The 15,523-nt window shown below is 57.2% G+C and overlaps 6 protein-coding genes and 1 non-coding gene across 7 annotated transcripts; 4 read left to right on the top strand and 3 right to left on the bottom strand.

The window, feature by feature from the left end:
• Positions 1–69: 69 nt before the first annotated feature.
• On the top strand, positions 70–5,676 carry L226DRAFT_21307 (uncharacterized protein). The gene is made up of 6 exons (XM_067672929.1): positions 70–250; positions 299–390; positions 443–1,353; positions 1,409–4,018; positions 4,069–4,347; positions 4,400–5,676. The coding sequence occupies exons 1-6, from the start codon at positions 175–177 to the stop codon at positions 5,325–5,327; spliced, it is 4,896 nt and encodes a 1,631-aa protein (XP_067542839.1). The 5' UTR covers positions 70–174; the 3' UTR covers positions 5,328–5,676.
• L226DRAFT_607423 (nucleotide-binding domain-containing protein) lies at positions 5,327–7,266 on the bottom strand. Its single transcript, XM_067685803.1, has 7 exons — positions 7,009–7,266; positions 6,778–6,842; positions 6,680–6,719; positions 6,530–6,604; positions 6,253–6,466; positions 5,728–6,187; positions 5,327–5,676 (listed from the first exon to the last, which is right to left on the bottom strand). Exons 1-7 carry the CDS (start codon positions 7,171–7,173, stop codon positions 5,592–5,594), a joined length of 1,104 nt encoding a protein of 367 aa, XP_067542838.1. The 5' UTR covers positions 7,174–7,266; the 3' UTR covers positions 5,327–5,591.
• A 582-nt stretch (positions 7,267–7,848) lies between these two features.
• On the top strand, positions 7,849–8,941 carry L226DRAFT_528454 (uncharacterized protein). Its single transcript, XM_067679363.1, has 2 exons — positions 7,849–8,431; positions 8,486–8,941. The coding sequence occupies exons 1-2, from the start codon at positions 8,051–8,053 to the stop codon at positions 8,603–8,605; spliced, it is 501 nt and encodes a 166-aa protein (XP_067542837.1). The 5' UTR covers positions 7,849–8,050; the 3' UTR covers positions 8,606–8,941.
• Positions 8,942–9,498: 557 nt separating this feature from the next.
• Positions 9,499–10,977, top strand: L226DRAFT_556164 (uncharacterized protein). Its single transcript, XM_067683108.1, has 3 exons — positions 9,499–10,507; positions 10,571–10,667; positions 10,721–10,977. The coding sequence occupies exons 1-2, from the start codon at positions 9,820–9,822 to the stop codon at positions 10,651–10,653; spliced, it is 771 nt and encodes a 256-aa protein (XP_067542836.1). The 5' UTR covers positions 9,499–9,819; the 3' UTR covers positions 10,654–10,667; positions 10,721–10,977.
• Positions 10,978–11,034: 57 nt separating this feature from the next.
• On the top strand, positions 11,035–11,115 carry L226DRAFT_t15. Its single transcript has one exon. It is a non-coding gene; the product is annotated as a tRNA-Trp (tRNA).
• Positions 11,116–11,153: 38 nt separating this feature from the next.
• On the bottom strand, positions 11,154–12,413 carry L226DRAFT_607420 (uncharacterized protein; the record flags this gene model as incomplete). The annotated part of the gene is made up of 2 exons (XM_067685802.1): positions 11,154–12,043; positions 12,103–12,413. 2 exons carry the CDS (start codon positions 12,411–12,413, stop codon positions 11,320–11,322), a joined length of 1,035 nt encoding a protein of 344 aa, XP_067542835.1. The 3' UTR covers positions 11,154–11,319.
• A 649-nt stretch (positions 12,414–13,062) lies between these two features.
• L226DRAFT_564861 (homeobox-domain-containing protein) lies at positions 13,063–14,956 on the bottom strand (the record flags this gene model as incomplete). The annotated part of the gene is made up of 3 exons (XM_067683705.1): positions 13,063–14,077; positions 14,261–14,674; positions 14,757–14,956. The coding sequence occupies 3 exons, from the start codon at positions 14,954–14,956 to the stop codon at positions 13,063–13,065; spliced, it is 1,629 nt and encodes a 542-aa protein (XP_067542834.1).
• Positions 14,957–15,523: the final 567 nt, after the last annotated feature.

Genomic DNA, 15,523 nt, shown 5'->3' with positions numbered 1-15,523 from the left:
CACGTGCTTGTCGCGTTTGTTGAGTTTGGAATCGGATGGGCGGTTGTGGTGGCACCCCTGCTTGCTTCCATCCCGGCGACCTCAGTCACACGCGATACGACCCATTACCGACCGCAAGCTATCTAGCGTGTTATTACACATAACAAACCGCATATAATCTACCCACCGCCCGCGATGCCGACCTGGGGCGTCGGCGACAACCATGACTCTGATGAAGTCCGCACTCTCAAGGACCAGATCCGCACCAAAGGTAAGCCGTGTTGATATCATCTACGTGCCTTGTCTTGACTTGGGACAGATGCACAGCAAGGTACCCTTCAAAGCGAATTGATGAAGAGGGAGGGGGAATTGAAGGAGGTCAAGGCGTCGCTCAATGAGGCACTGGCTAAGGTGAGCCCGACGAGTCCAGTTGGAAGGCCTGCGTGACGAGGGTCTGGCACAGCTTCGACAAGACGCCGACCGTGTTCTGCAACTTGAGGCCGCCCTCAAGCAACGTAACGAAGACCTCTCCAACGAGCGACTCACTCGCGCCAACGCAGAAGTCGCCCTAACCACCGCCGAACGGAGATTGAAGGAATCCGAACAGGAGACCCTAGAACTCCAGTCTACCCTTGACACCCTCTCCGCTCGTGCCGACTCGACCACAGCAGGCCATTCGAAACTGGAGCAGGACAACGCCAATCTCCACACGCGCATCCGTGCGCTTGAGAGGGAGCTCCAGAACAAGGCCCAAGCAGAAGAGGCAGCTCTCCGCCAGAGCCAGAGTTCTTCAAGCGCACGATATTGTCGACAACCGTCTGAAGTCTTCAGTCGGGTACCCATTCTGGAGAAAGAACTAGTCGAGCTACGAGCGGCTTCCTCGCGACAAGCATCGGAGCTCCAACGGACGGTCGAGCAGTTGAGCAGCACTCGCAGCAAGCTCTTGCAGGTGCAGAACGAGAAGATCGCCAGCGAACGTCATTTGCAGAAGCAACTGGCCGACACACAAGCGGCGCTTGATGACCGGACGGAGGATCTGCGTGTGCTGAGGGATGCTCGGGGAGGAGAGGACGCTGTCGACCGGGAGAGCAACCTGCTGGAACGACTCGAAGAGGAGGAGAAGAGGGTCGCGGCGTTGGAGAACGAGCTTGCACGGTCAGCGGGTAGTCGCAAACGCGACCTCGCTATGCTACAGGATGAGTTGGATCGCACAACCCAACTGCTTGAGGACGCGAAATCACAGGCTGCGACGACGGAGGAGCGGTTGTCCGTGTTTGCCAAAGAGAGGGAGGCAGCCTTTTGCGACCGTCGGCGCCTTGAACAGGAACAGGAGTACATGTCACAGCATCTACAGGAAGCTGAGGCCAAAATAAGGTATGCCAATATGCATTGTCAATCTGCTCGAGTAGACGATGACTTGGTGACGCAGTGCCTTGGAGTATCAGTTGGCCCAGACGTGTCCTAATCCGCAGACGACTGATGACAACACCGCTGCCATGATCGAGAAGCTGCTGAACACTATTCACCGCCTACGAGGCGAACGGGACGACTACAAACGTCGACTCGACTTCGTCACTGCCGAAGACCGGTTTACTATAGAGTCTCTTGAGAGAAGGCTCGCCGCTGCTACTGCCGTCTCTGTCCCCGTTACCCCGGCCGTCACAGAGACTGGGACCGTCACAATCCTCCAGGGCTATATTCAGGCTTTCCACGAGAATACGCAACGTTCTACCCGGGCGGCCCTCGCGTTAGCTATCGTCGCGCAGCACGCTGGAGCGCATCGCGACATTGAAACGGCGCGCGTCGAAGCACTTCTACGCGAAATCTCCTCTACACGCGAGCATCTCCAACAGGCGGAGTGTACGCTGCAGGAGCGACAACACACCCTTGCTTCTCTGGAGCAGAAGCTCGCTTCGACCTCTGGCGCTTTCGGTGATACCGAATCGCAAGTCGTCAGCCTTCGCGAGACCATTCAATGTCTGGAGGAGGAGCTCGCACGAGAGCGCAATTCGCACGCACAGACTGGAGCAGCCCTGTCGGAAACCGAAGCCCAACTCCATACGCTGACGGAGGAGCTAACCAATGCGGAAGCAGCTCGCGATGCACTCGCTCTGGAGAAGACGCATCTCGAGACCGATCTGGAGGCGGCGCGGCAGGATCTTGCTGAGGCGGAGACGAGCCATTCCGAGCAGCTCGCAGGCTTGTCTGCCGCGGCGCAGTTTGGTCATGGTGCTCAGGCGCAGGCCTTGAGAGCCCACATTCACGATCTGGAGCTTCGCGTGCAGAGGCGGACGGAGCAGATTGGGATGCATCAGCACGATATCAGGCGACTGGAGACCAACATGAAGCTGCAGGAGGAGCGGGTCGCGGAGCTCACACAGGAGCTTGAGGTCGTCCAGAACGAGAAGGTGGCGATGTTGGAGGACTGTCGGACCACCCGCGAGGAGCGTGACAACGCGATGCGGAGGCTTGACGAACTAGAGGAGGCGATGGAGACGGTGGAAGAGTCTCGCGAAAAGGAGATCGAGACTTTGGTCCACGTCACGTTCGCCGCTGTCGCCGCACGACGGGATGCCGTCATTCGGTCAAGATATGCCACCACCGTCACTCACAACGAGCGCGCTTCGTTGGAGGAGCGTGTCCGCTCAGTCGAGGACGAGAAGGCCGCCCTCTCTGCCCAAGTCATCTCTCTCACCGCGGAGCGCGACCAGCTTGCTAAGGCAGGTCAACACGACCTTTCTTCTACACGTGCACAGCTGGATGAGGCAACTGCCAAACTGCTCGATGTTGAGGAGGCCAAGGCAGCAGTGGAGTCCGAGCTTGCTTCTGCGCGCAGCCAACTCGAGGAGAAGGACCGGGAACTCAGCTCTCTCCAGAACCAGCTCGCAACCGCACGCGCTAGCTATGTCGATCGCCAGTCATTGGAGGCCACCATGTTCGCCCAGGAGAAGGCTGATCTGGAGACTTGTCTGCAGGATTCACAATCATCTCTTGCGGACTGGGAGAAACTTCATTCCGAGGCTGTCGAGAAGCTCAAGGGTGTCGAGGAGGAACTCAGGCGCGCGGAGGATGAGCTCGCTAGTCAGCTCGCAAGCAGTGCCGCACGCTCAGAGTCGGAGGAGCGTCTGCGCGACGAGCTTGCTCAAGTGAGGCAGCAACACGCTGAGGAGGCATCCGCGCTGGAAGACCGGCTCAAGAGCGTCAATGACGAGCTCGAGGCAATGACTCGTCTCCGCGGCGAAGCCGATGCATCACGGCAGGCTGTTGAGGATGAGCTGGCACGGATAAAGCAGCAACTGGAGACTCGTCTTGTGGAGGCCGGCGAGGCCCTCGATACTGCCAGTCGCCTAGAGGCAGAGCTCGCGCAGCTAAAGGCGAGCCATGCAGAGGAGATGCGGAACCTGCGCAGAGAGCTCGAGGCCATCACAACGGAGCTCCGAGACGTCTCACACCGGAAGGAAGAGCTCGAGGCAATGCATGAGAAGGCCCTCCACGAGTCACAAGGACACGCTACCCAGGCCGAGGAGATCCAGCAGAAGGCGGTCGCGCTTGAAGGTCAGCTCGCAGAACTCCGGGCGTCGCATGCGCAGGAACTTCAAAACTTGCAGAAGCGCTTGGAAGAGGCTGACCAGGAGCTCCGAGAGACGAAGGCATCTGCCGACGCTCAACAGCGTGACGTTGCTGATGAGTTGACGCGGGCGATCGAAGAGCTAAAGAATCGCCTTACGGCGCTCACCAGGGAGGCCGACGAGTGCCGCGCGGAGCTGGCCGACGAGAAGGCTTCACATGCTCGTACACGCGAGTCTGCTACAGCTGAGCTCCACGAGGTGGTAGCGATGCGTGACGAGGCTGAGGCTGCTCTCGTGGAGGCGGAGAACGAGCTTCCAGGGCTCCGTGCTCAGCTTGAACATGCCGAGGCCTCCTTGCGTCAGATGGAGCAGGAGAAGCTCGACCTTCAGTATCAGACAACAAACATGGAGGCCGAGATCCAGCGGGCAAAGTCGCTGGAGCGTTTCTTGGAGAGCCAAGTTGCCGATGGGTATGTCTGTATTGCTTTGTTCCCTAGCGCAATTCTGACACAGTATACAGCAAAAGGCATGCTTCCTCCCTCGAAGTTGAGCTTGCGGATCTGCGTACAAAGTGCACGACCCTCGACAAGCTGGCGCAGACTACAGAAGCTAACCTTGCAATGCAAACGATCCAACATGAGCAGTTGGTAGCATCCCTGCGGCGAGAACTCAATGCGCTTCGTGCTCAGCCTAGTCTCGAAGATGAGATCGTCGAGCTCAAGGAGAAGAATGCGGAGTATGAGGAGCTTCTGCGTGCTAAGTGCTTGGAGATCGAGGAGAACGATGATAAGTTCATTGAGTAGGTGTTCCTGTCCTTCGTATAGACCTGAGGTACTGACCTTCCATCACAGCATGCTAAAGGAGAAGAAGAAGCTAAACAGCAAGATTGATTCCTTAACTCGCAAAGTTCAGAATTTGCAGGCCAAGCTCGCCGCAGCGACTGAGGCCGCTGCCAAATCCGCACAACAACCACCTGTCGTCGCATCGTCGCCTCCCGCACCAGCGCCGCCCCCCAAGCCCCAAGCTGTGTTCTCTCCCTCCGTTCTTGCCCCAGCGCCGATCATTACGAGCGCGTCTACCTCTCGTACTATGTCGCGTCAACGCGTTGTCACCGCTCCAGCCTTCTCCTTAGAAGATGCTGCCCCCATTCAACCTCCCCCCATGCCCGCTTTCCGACCGAAAACACCTGAATCGTCACGCATGCGGATGATGTCTGGCCCATCGTCCATCTCTCGTCCGAAGACTCCGGAGTCCCAGTCTCGATTACCCTCCCTTCCAGTATTCAAAGCTCGTACACCCGAACGTCACCGTGTCCCAACCACTATCCTCTCGGAGTCTTCCTCTTCCTCTTCCTCCCTCATCGGCGTCAAAAGGCGAGCACCCGACGACTTTGACGACTGCGGAAGTTTACCACCCCAGACCTTCACCGCCGACAGCGCGCCGTTAGGGCAAGCTGATAGTGCCACTCCCGCTCAGCCCACAACTCCACGCCTCCGGAAGGCTCTCCAGACCATGCGGACAGGGTTCACTCCGGTACGACACACCACTCGTGCTGGATCGGCGTCGCCTAGGCGGGCTACAACGGGTACTACTACCATGGCAGCCCCGCTTCCTCATACCATCGCAGATGTCACGAACAGCCCTCGCTCTTCCGCTCGCCACGAGCCTGCAAAGGCTGCAGCGAAGAAGGGATGGCTCGGGAAGATCAGGACCGGGCCTTCACAGCCCCGCACGTTCCCCCCACGACAGCCGGTGTTCGACCCGCCGAACATGCGATAGCGTTCTCGTTTCTCCCTGACATGCTTTGAGCTTGTGGACTGCATCCCGACCGCGCTATCTCGCATCTATGTACTACTAGGCATTCGTATGTTTATTAGTCCTCCATCTCGTCTCTCGTTTCGTCGTGTTATCACTTGCATGTTTCCCTTATGGCAGTAATGGCATTAATGATCACGCGCTTGAGTGCATATGAGCAATCGACAGCGATGTGTGATGTGCATGGTGTAACTTCATATTTATACATTGGGTTGATCTCATTTTCTTTCACGCCTTGTTGGGATTGAGGTGGGAGTCGACCAAGGAGCGGACTTCTTCTGCCGCTCCCCACGATTGCTGGTATCCAGCAGGACTGGTAGCCTAAGGTGAGTACAATTCTGTACTGAAGGGTTATACCACTTACCCAAACCCATAGGCATGCACGACCAGGACAGTGCCCTTTGTCTCAGGGGTAGCCTCCTCGTCGGTCAGCCATTCCGTCTTGCAGGGAACATCTACCCATTCCGCCTCAACCCTGGCGCCGCCCCTGCGCGCCGGACGCAGGCCAACGTTGTGTTTCAGAATGCGCGTCTCCTTGTCCGCGATGGCAGGAGCAAGGGCCGTGCAGCGCTTGAGGATGCCGCGGGCGTCCTCCGCGCTGAAGGACGTGTCCCAGTTGTCCGTCTCGAACTTGCCCCCGAGGATGGTCGTGAATCCGCTTGCGTTCGGCCAAGGGCGGGGGATGATGTACGTCGCCTCGGCGTGGTGGTCGGGGCCCAGCTCCGTGCACATGAACTCGTTCACCTTCGGATTGTCGATGACGATCGTCTGGCCGCGGATAGGATATACGGCCTTGTCTTCGAGTCCGATGAGGGACCTCGCACCTGCGGCATTGGGCCAGTCAACATCGCGTCATACAGGCGGACGGGGACAAGTCCGGAGGACGCACCGAGGCCCGTGGCGTTGATGAGCACGCCGTTCGCGCCTGCGAGGGCAGCCGCCTCTCCGTAGGAGGCGACCCTTTTGCGGACGATCTCTACACCGCGAGAGGCGAGTTCCTTCGTGATCCATGGGAGGTAGAAGGAGGGACAGACGGAGACGGTCTGGAAGCCAACGCCGCACTTGAGACCCACAGGGAGCTCGTGCGCACCCAGCACCCTGAACTGCAGGCGAGGTCAGCTTCATTGATACTTCCGAACATAGTAATGTGAAAGACAATAGCTCACCTCCCGGACAAGGTCCTTGAACCACATGGCGCTCACGTCCTTCCCTTCATCGTAGAAGACTCTCGATGGAGAAGCCTGTCAGATAGCGATAGGGTTCAGTACAGGTTGTCATATTCATGCCGAGACTGAGGTCCATTGCAGAATACTTACAATGGCACGTCCACTGGGAATCATATCCCAGAACTTATCACTTCATTCGTATGTCTGCGTGTCAGTGTTCATTCCTACGAGCAACTTGTTGTACTCACAATGTCGTCTTCTCCCATCGGTACGTCCGTTCGTTGTATTCTCCCATAGGGGACCAGTTCGCGCCCTACATGTTCGGCTCAGTATTGGTGCCGTGCGTATGGCGGCCGGCCAAGCACTGTTCCAGCGGGAGAAGCAGTACACCTCAATTCGTAATAGCGCGGATATATGTGCATCTCCCGGCCGGAACAGAGCAAGATCGAAGCTGTCAACTTTGTGAACGCAGGACGCACCGCCCATGGTGAAGCAAATCCCTGCGAATCCAGGTCTTCTGGCAAGTCCCTCGCCACGACCTTGATCTTGTACTTTGGGTTCTCGGAGAGCACGTGTGCGACTGTCAGGCCGATGACGCCGGCACCGAGCACGACGATTTGGGTCTGTCCTGCATCTGACGACATGTTCGACAGGGGGTTCCACCTACGAGATGTGATCTAAGGAGAGTTCGTGGTGGTGAGAGAGGCTGCGCAAGATGTTGGCTTATAAGTAAGTTTCCTCGAGTCATGCTGGTCTCGGGTACCTGCGTAAGATATGTTGATATGTTGTTGCATATCTTGAGAATTGGGGCCTAGAAGGGTTATCGATCAATCCGTCGCCTCTCCGTCGGCGATCGAGCCTCAGCTGTCTGTCGGAGTATAGACACGCGCTGTTCAATGAGCACATACTATGTAGAATAAGGGCACGGTCGTTGGTCATGTTCAACCATATGTTATAGTGACTGCCAACTAGCAACGAAACCAAGTAGGGTGGTCAATCATCCGACTGACAGGACATGCGGAACACAGCCACGGATATCCGCCCCCGCATATCGTGGCAGGTTCCGGGTGGCAGGGACCTCGAGGTACGCTCATCGGGATGAGGAGCGGAGTTGGCGAGGAGCGGTAAGTGGCCAAATGTTCCCGACGAGAAGGGCGGTACTTCGACGGTCTATCACCCTTCTGGCACTGGCACCGCAGGGAAGACGGAGCCAAATGCAGTCGCCTCTCGCCTAACGACAACGTTCCTCACTGCTCCAAAACAATTGCGGCGCGTCCCAGGACACATGTACTACTCAGGCCGGAGCGCGCGCGAAGTTACCCCATTCCATAGTACGCCCCAACTGTTGAATACCCGAAGCCAAGATGGACATCGAGCATCAGGACGCGCGATCTCTGTGGGATAAAAGCAGATAGCAGCCCTCACGAACACACCCTCTCCCTGTGCACCACACCCCACACCCCACACCCTAGTCTGTTGCCTCCAGCTGTCCAGCTTCCTCCCGCACCACCCTGTGTTTACATGCCGCGCGACGCGAGTCCACCTGAGCTTTCTTCTCTTGAGCGCACCGCACTCTGGGTACAGGCACAGACCGCGTTCGCACAACCCTCAGCAGAAACCTCTCCTCTGTCTCCCTCCAGGTCGTCAAAGACCACAGATTCCTCGTACCGCACCACCATGTCATCCGACGGCGTCTCTCTGAAACCGTCCCTGGCGCGTTCTTCGTCCATGCAGCAGTCCACACACACCCGTCCCCCAAGCGCCAAGAACAACCAACGTCCGCGCTATGATTCCCGCACGCGGAGATCGAGCCTACCATTCCCGCAGAGCCCGCCTGGCTCTGGGTACCCCATACCGTTGGAGGTGGCTGCCCCACACCCGCCAGAGAGCGAGGTCAGGAAGGCAAGTAACCCATCCGAGCTTGCGCTGCCGTTCGATGCGAAGAGTTGCCCACAGTCTCCCACGCCACGGCCATCCTTGAGGAAGCAGAGGCGACCTTCACTCATCGAGCAAATCATTTCCATTGGTTCACCTGGCCAGCGGCGACGAGAAGAGCCTGTATCCAAGAAAGCATAGACAGGGCAGTCGAGCAGACCACTTGACCTCTGCCAGGCGCGGAGGGCATAGGGCGTGTATCTTCCACGACGATCGGCGAGTAGAGACATGAGCCTTGCCGCAGTTACGCAGCACCGTGAAGACATGGGCAGTCCGTATGTACGAATTCCGAGAAGTCGATCACCTTGTATGAGTATCTGCAGTTACAGTCAGTAGCGCTTGTGACTTCCGCATGGCACTCAGTAATCGTCATTTTTACCAAGCTCCGAGCATCAGAGCGCCATATCTTTGAAGACCAGACTTGCCGGACAGGGGAGAACATAGTAATAGAGGTCGAAAGAGCAGTGGCGCGCAAGCGACGTTGACCGTCAAGTACGGCTTAAATTCGGCAGATCTGGCGCTTAGTGCGTTACTCTACCATCTACCATGTCTCGAGACTCGCAGCTGCCGGCTTTAGTATAAGATACGACGACTCTATGTCTCACACACGGAAATACTTTGCTGTTGCGTCATTGCTAAGTGCAAATGCCATTGTGGCTAGAGGTGAGCGGCGCGTCAGAACGGTCTGCTGACATGGTCTGCAAGCATCCTCGTGGTAGCCGCGCTCAAAGGATAATGAGGGAAAGTATCTCTCCTGCCACTGCCACCTTATGCATACAGTACCAGCTTAGATGCGCCTATACCGAACGGAGGGGCAAAGCCTCTGGGGCCCGCCTCTCGACAAAGCTGAGCGTGGCCAAAGCGGTACAAAGAGCTTATGCCATTATGTCACAGCTATACTCTCAATGTCGACATTGTGAGTACGCCAATTCTGGGGTTCTATCGCTATGATCTGGTGTCCGGAACTGTTCGGCACACTTGGTTATCTTGTGGGTTGCATTCAGGATCCGCAATCCGAGTCCTCCGTTCTTCCACATCATTGGAGTCGCATGTCTATTCACCAGACAGTCTATCTACTAAGATGAATCTGCTGGGACACAGTCTTCGCATTTCCAACAGCCAAAGCGATACAGGCCGGTACCAACGTGCCGGCCACAAGGCCACCACACCTGGCTCTCGATAAAAGCACGCTGCGAGGATCATACAGGATCTCGACGTTCCGTCCACTCGCACCCATCGCAACACCGCTCGTATCTTTCTCCTTCACCTCCCACCTTCTCCGCTTCCTTGCATCCAATCTGGTATTGGTCGTATACCTTTCTCTCATTCCCAACCCCCCACCACTTGCCTAGCATATGGCTCCCGAGGTCCGCTTCAACACGTTCGGCATCCCCTATCTCGTCGAGTTCGCCAATGTCAAGTTCCGATCGCGCTCTCGCTCGGGGTCGGCCTCCAGCACCAACCTCTCCTCAGATACCCGCTCACTGAACTCCAGTTTGCACAAGCCGACGTTCGAGCGCCGGCCCTCGCGCCTACGCCCCTCTCCGAGCATAGCGACATTCGACTCTGACTGGACCTTCGCCACCGCGTCCTCCGAGACACTCGCCGGTCCGAGCGTCCAGAAGGCATCTTCTTCCCCCACATCGTTGGCGAAGTCGAAGCCTTTGCCCGAGATCACGATCGAGAGCGAGATCGAGACGGAGGGACAGGGCCTCCTCATCCGTTTCGCATCGCAGCTTGCGCACCCCCCTCGCAAGCTCTCGCACAACCGGCTCGCGCGGCTCAAGTACCGGATCGCAAAGGCTGTCATGGCTGCGGGGATGGACTCATCTCCGGCTGGAGAGCGCGAGAACCCCATGGACGCGAGAGCGGAGGCAGCGAAGGAGGCGTACCGCGCGTCGCTGTGCAGCATCCGGTCCGAGGAGGTCGAGACGCAAGGTATGCCGGCCTCGCTGTTCCGTGGGACTTACGGGCAGGTCATGACTGCGCTAAAGGCGGCAGGTCTGACCACGACCCCGTGTAATGAGTCCGGTGTGGAAGACGGTGCGTGGCCCCTCGTCCTGTTCTTGTCTAAGCGACTCATTTACAAGCCCCTTATTACTGCAGCTACTCGTCTTGGCGCGCTCTTTGTTGCTCATCAGAATCCGTATGGCGGAGTCGAGTTCACGAAGCTCACATTATGGGCATAGGCTTGCTGGAACTGGTGGGTTCAATCTTGTATAAGCTGGTCAATTTGACTCACCACTGCGTGCGCAGGCCTTATCGACTATTTACATGATATTTATGTTCATGAAGAGGAGGAAGACAGTATGAGACCATCGTGTCCTCGCGCTGGTGGCAATTGATTTGTCGGCTGGTCTTGGTGAGGACTTACTCATTATCACACGCTCGTTATGCGAACACATGGCCTTCTTGCATTCACGAATGATGTAACACGTTGTTGAACGGCGTCAGGTAGAATTATCTTTGTATGATAAGTAGGAAGACTTGAAGTACGTTGAAGCGGCCTGGAGAATGCGTGGACAATGAAGGGTAACAACCATAGCTTTGCATTTCGGGGTAGCTAACGTGAACCCTTGGCACAGTGGTAGCGCGTGAGATTCCAGCTTGGGAAATCCTCAAGGTCGTCCGTTCAATCCGGGCAGGGTTCAACTTTTTGTCTTCGTGAGTCAAACCCAGCATAGATAGTGCCGTTGTTTTGTGTGTTGCCTTGCTCGTGTCAGGGCACTACGCATCGTGTTGAAATTGCTGTACCAGTCGGAAATATTTCGTAGCCTCTGTACAGATCCGAAACACGGATACATGCATGGTGCTCCCACGAACATGCCCTTGAACACAGCAGTTCACTAGGCTACCTATGGCGAAACCGCGCTTCGCCAATCTATTACAACGTCCGTCAAGTCCATGGTCTCGGGAAGAGCATCCCACTGCGCTTCGAAGAGCTTCCGTGCTTCGTCTGCGATGCGATCGGCGCAAGCCTCGCAAATTCTTGCTGCATGTCTTGCATCCTTCGCGAGCAGGTCACTAGTCATGGCGGCAGCAAACACGTTTCGAGGCGCCCTCAACGGCTTGTCCAGTGCGAAGCTCCGTGTGGTATCGATGAAACGCGCGCAACGGTCCCACTCGGTACAGCCAGGAGGGCTGTTAGGCCGCCCGCGCCAGGGCTGGGCCCAGAAGTGAGCAAGCTTGAGGTGGTACGTGTCCCGTGCCTCCAGGCATCGGCGTAGGTCCTCCCTAGACAACTGCTCCAACGTTCCATCGGCACGTCGCACGCCATCGAGGAGGTCTGTTATCGGGAGCAAGCAGCACAGGAACAGCACCGTCGGCAGCAGGTTGCGTTGCTCTGTGGTGCGAAATAGGTTGGCTACTTCGATGGGGATGTACAGATTACGCAGGGATTTCGCGGAACGACCACCGGTGGTCCAAAACGTCCGCCAGACCTCGTAGTCGTCGGTGTATATGACTCGGAGCCGCTGCATCGCAGCGGAAAAGACAGAGCTGAGCTCGTATTTGTGTCCTAGGCGTGCGAGCGACGCGCACATGCTGTACTTCTCCACTTCGGCCACGGATTCCATGTAGCTGAAGAGCGAGTATAAGTTTCGGTCCACTGTACGGCGACGCGGTCCCGGCAAACTCACCCCAGCCCATCATACAGTGCGTGCAGCAAGTGCTTGAAGTCGTGCGGTGAATCAGTGACTCGCACCACGGGACAGGTGTCGATAACCTCTTCGTATGCGCCGCCGGCAGGTCGAGGGAGCGTGAAGAGCCCGCTGAAGGTTTCGGAGTGGCGGGATAAGACCCCTCGGTGGACACGGAAAGCGGTCTGCTGTGCGATGACGACGATGTTCCCGTCTTCAAACCAAAAGCTCTCGTCCCGTTGTGGCTCCGTATCTTCGTCACTGGTGTCAACGGTCCTCGGACGCTTCGCAGGAGGGCTCGGAGAGGTCATGGTGGCCCGGTGAACTTGGAAGAGACTGGCGCTACGCGGTACATGGTATTACCGGCTTTTACCGGATACTTACTCGAGTCGATACTAGCTTACACTTGTAGAGTACGGCTCTCACAACAGACACGTTCGAGGACGGTCACACACACGAAGCGAGAGTCGAGTGATAGATATTGATAATGGAAACCGAACGAGATGTACGTGGATGAGTAAATAAGACGAGGTAGGTGGATGTATGCGATGCGAGAAGATGAGGAATGCTTGAGTTATGTAGAGGAAGATGACAAAGGAGCCATTATATACTAGACGAGCGTAAGTGTAGAAGGTGGGCTTAGCTGGAGCAAAGGAACATAACGAGCTACAGCACGACATCGTACGAGGGTAGCGCATAACAAGGGCATGAGTATTTGGGTGGAACATACGAAAAGGCGACGAAAGGTGACTAAGGTGGGTAGCGGCGAGAATGTGATGTGGACCGATACTCGAGTGCAAACGGAATGATACACGGCGCGGCGCATAATACGTGTATGGAGTGTCCGCGCAAACGTGTTTGCATTACATACATACAGATTGATCTGCAGCATCGGGATCAGGGGTGGGGTATAAGGTACATCGTATGATGAAGACGTACAGAATAGCGTTTTTTTCATCACTAGTGCACAATGGTACCGTGAGAGAAGCTCAGTAGTAATAGCGCGTCCTCCATCTTCACACCACTGTCGGGTTCCGCCTTAGTTGACAAGACAATCTTCTCGTTCTCGTACTGGGCGTACTCTAAGGGATACCGCTGTATGGACGCCTTGGTCTCACGTGCATGCGGGTGTGCGAGAGGGAGGGCCAGGCTAGATGTCGAGGCGACAGCGGAAGGTGGGGGTGACGACTCGGGAGAGGGCGTAACAGCTTCAGGGTAATCCTCGTCGCTGCCGACGTCCGACTGAGAACGAGCGAGCGGGACACGTGTGTACAACGGCTGTGGCTGCCGGACCGTCTCCTCTGTCTCGATCTTGACAAACTCGATGCCGGGAGTCGACGAGGTGCTGGGAGTCGCGGTCCGTGTAAGGCTAGTGTGCGTGCTCACATCGTCGTCGGCGATGTCCATGGACTCGGTGTCTTCGTCCATCTCGCCATCATCACCGCTTGCGCTTCCGCTCTGACGAGCACGCTTCCTGTCGGACTGGCGCAAGTTGCGGAACCAGTTCGTCACCTTGCCCAAGTCCATCCCGATCTCCGCAGCGAGGCGTTGGCGGTCCTCGATCGAGGGAGTCTTGGTACGGTTGAAGAGCTTCTTGAGCGCGTCCAGCTGCCATGGCTCTGGACGTGTCCGACGGGGCCGGCGGTGAGTAGCATCGAGAGCGCCGGCAGGGTGAACTGGATATGGGGAGGCGCGGGGGGACGAAGGTCGGCTGCTGCCGCTCGGGGCGAGACTGGGCGAACGGCGGGCGCGAGGAGGATGAAGGAGGGCTGATAATGACGGATGCGATGTCGGTGGAGGAACAGCGAGGGACGGGTGGAGGGCGCTGGAGGACGGCGGGATGGCGAAGGGCGAGTACGCGCGAGACTGGGCGGCGTTCGCGGCGGCGGTGGCAGCCTTGGCAGCAGCGGCCTCTTCACGCTTCTTGGCGATGCTGCGTTGGTTCTGGAACCAGTTGGTAACACTCTGATAGCGCCTGGATGATTGGGTGGATGGAAGTTGGGTGAGTTCGTGATTTTGTGAGCGTGATTTGTCCGACGCGGAAGCCGGAAGCGGTGTCGAGATGGAAGCGCCGAAGAAGGAAAGCGAAACAAGGAAGATCAGATTTCAAATTGCCATATGCGGAATCGTATGACAACGGGACTGGGACAGGACTTACATTCCGATCTTGACCCCGAGTGCTTCGCGCTCTTCCTTGGTCGGATGCGGCTTAAGTTCATAGAATTTTTTCAGCTCCTCCGTTTGGTCCTGCGTCGGACGGCTTCGGGCCTTGCGTGGCATGGATGATTCGGCGTCGAAGAGGTGTTGCTGCTGGGGATCCCCCGCGTAGAAGAGCGTGTGTTGCGGTGGCGGGTGTACCGAATGTGCGGACAAAGGGTGGTACGGCTCGTCGTCAGAGATGAGCTCGTCGTATTCGTGCTGATGCGGGGAAAGCGATGACGATGGGGGAGCGGAGACGGACGCAATGAGCGCAGATATAGGCGGCAGCTCGCATTGAGTGAGCGGGGCTTTGTGCCGCTTCTTTGAGGAGGCACGTTTATTCTGAAACCAAGAGTTGACCGTCTTTGTCTCCCTGCGTGCGTTCGGGCGCGGGTGAGTGGCTGTCGACAATGGAGGGACAACGGGGCGGGACGAGAGTGGGAAACGTTACGTACATTCCAAGTCGCTCAGCTAACGCAGTCCTCTCCTCGAGTGACGGGTGCTCGGTCTTGTCGTAGAGCTCATTGAGTGCAGCGAGTTGTACAGGGGAATGGCGGTGACGGGGCTTCTTGGGCTGTTCCTGCTTGGGATCCTTGAGGGGGAGCTTGGAGGATGCGGCCGGGGGCTGGTCCCAGTGGGCGAGGGAGGGATGCATGGCGCGGGGGGGCAGAAAGCCAGGGACGGGAGCGGATAGAGATGGCGGGAGGAGGGAAGGGGCAATAGGGGAGGGGAGGGCTTAATGGAAAATGGAGATGCTTATAGAAGATGTGAGGAGCATTTGGGCGACATGTCTCACGGCTAATGGATGCTCTCTGAATCCGTCATCACTCTGCAAATGGCCGACGTCGGCCGGCTGCTGTAGCCTCTATGATCGGCCCCTGCCCTCTTATACTCGAATCTTTGGCACTGCCACTCCTCCGTCCAGACTCCGTCCCTCGACTCGACAGTGGAGAGCGAGCTCGCTGCTGCCCCCCGCGCACGCACACGCACACGCCAGAGCTGGGAGGGACCAGCATCGGGGGGACGCGGCGGTGGGTAATTGGCAGTTGATATGGCTCGGTAGGGGAAACGCAGGACTGCTGTGCCTGTGAGTTCATGCTTGACCTCGACATCCACGTGTGAAAGATCATGATGACTACCAACTCGGTATTATCGGCCATTTATGGGCGCCTATATATAGCAGTTTTACATGATCCCCCGTCCGCGCTCCAGAACCCGGCAT

The sequence above is a fragment of the Lentinus tigrinus genome (assembly GCF_003813185.1).
Source record: "Lentinus tigrinus ALCF2SS1-7 unplaced genomic scaffold L226scaffold_1, whole genome shotgun sequence".
NCBI lineage: Eukaryota > Fungi > Basidiomycota > Agaricomycetes > Polyporales > Polyporaceae > Lentinus > Lentinus tigrinus.
The sequence above is the reverse complement of the archived record's forward strand: the minus strand, read 5'-3'. Positions and strand labels throughout refer to the sequence as shown.

What these genes read in the sequence shown, in the direction of transcription:
- L226DRAFT_21307 (XM_067672929.1), top strand. Translation starts at nt 175, where the DNA reads ATGCCGACCTGGGGCGTCGGCGACAACCATGACTCTGATGAAGTCCGC. An exon ending in GAAGCTGAGGCCAAAATAAG is followed by an intron (nt 1,354 to 1,408) that starts GTATGCCAATAT and finishes TTGGTGACGCAG; the next exon opens with TGCCTTGGAGTATCAGTTGG. An exon ending in AACGATGATAAGTTCATTGA is followed by an intron (nt 4,348 to 4,399) that starts GTAGGTGTTCCT and finishes CTTCCATCACAG; the next exon opens with CATGCTAAAGGAGAAGAAGA.
- L226DRAFT_607423 (XM_067685803.1), bottom strand. Translation starts at nt 7,173, where the DNA reads ATGTCGTCAGATGCAGGACAGACCCAAATCGTCGTGCTCGGTGCCGGC. An exon ending in CGATGGGAGAAGACGACATT is followed by an intron (nt 6,720 to 6,777) that starts GTGAGTACAACA and finishes ATACGAATGAAG; the next exon opens with TGATAAGTTCTGGGATATGA. An exon ending in TCAAGGACCTTGTCCGGGAG is followed by an intron (nt 6,467 to 6,529) that starts GTGAGCTATTGT and finishes CCTCGCCTGCAG; the next exon opens with TTCAGGGTGCTGGGTGCGCA.
- L226DRAFT_528454 (XM_067679363.1), top strand. Translation starts at nt 8,051, where the DNA reads ATGCCGCGCGACGCGAGTCCACCTGAGCTTTCTTCTCTTGAGCGCACC. An exon ending in CAGAGAGCGAGGTCAGGAAG is followed by an intron (nt 8,432 to 8,485) that starts GCAAGTAACCCA and finishes AGTTGCCCACAG; the next exon opens with TCTCCCACGCCACGGCCATC.
- L226DRAFT_556164 (XM_067683108.1), top strand. Translation starts at nt 9,820, where the DNA reads ATGGCTCCCGAGGTCCGCTTCAACACGTTCGGCATCCCCTATCTCGTC. An exon ending in TGAGTCCGGTGTGGAAGACG is followed by an intron (nt 10,508 to 10,570) that starts GTGCGTGGCCCC and finishes TTATTACTGCAG; the next exon opens with CTACTCGTCTTGGCGCGCTC.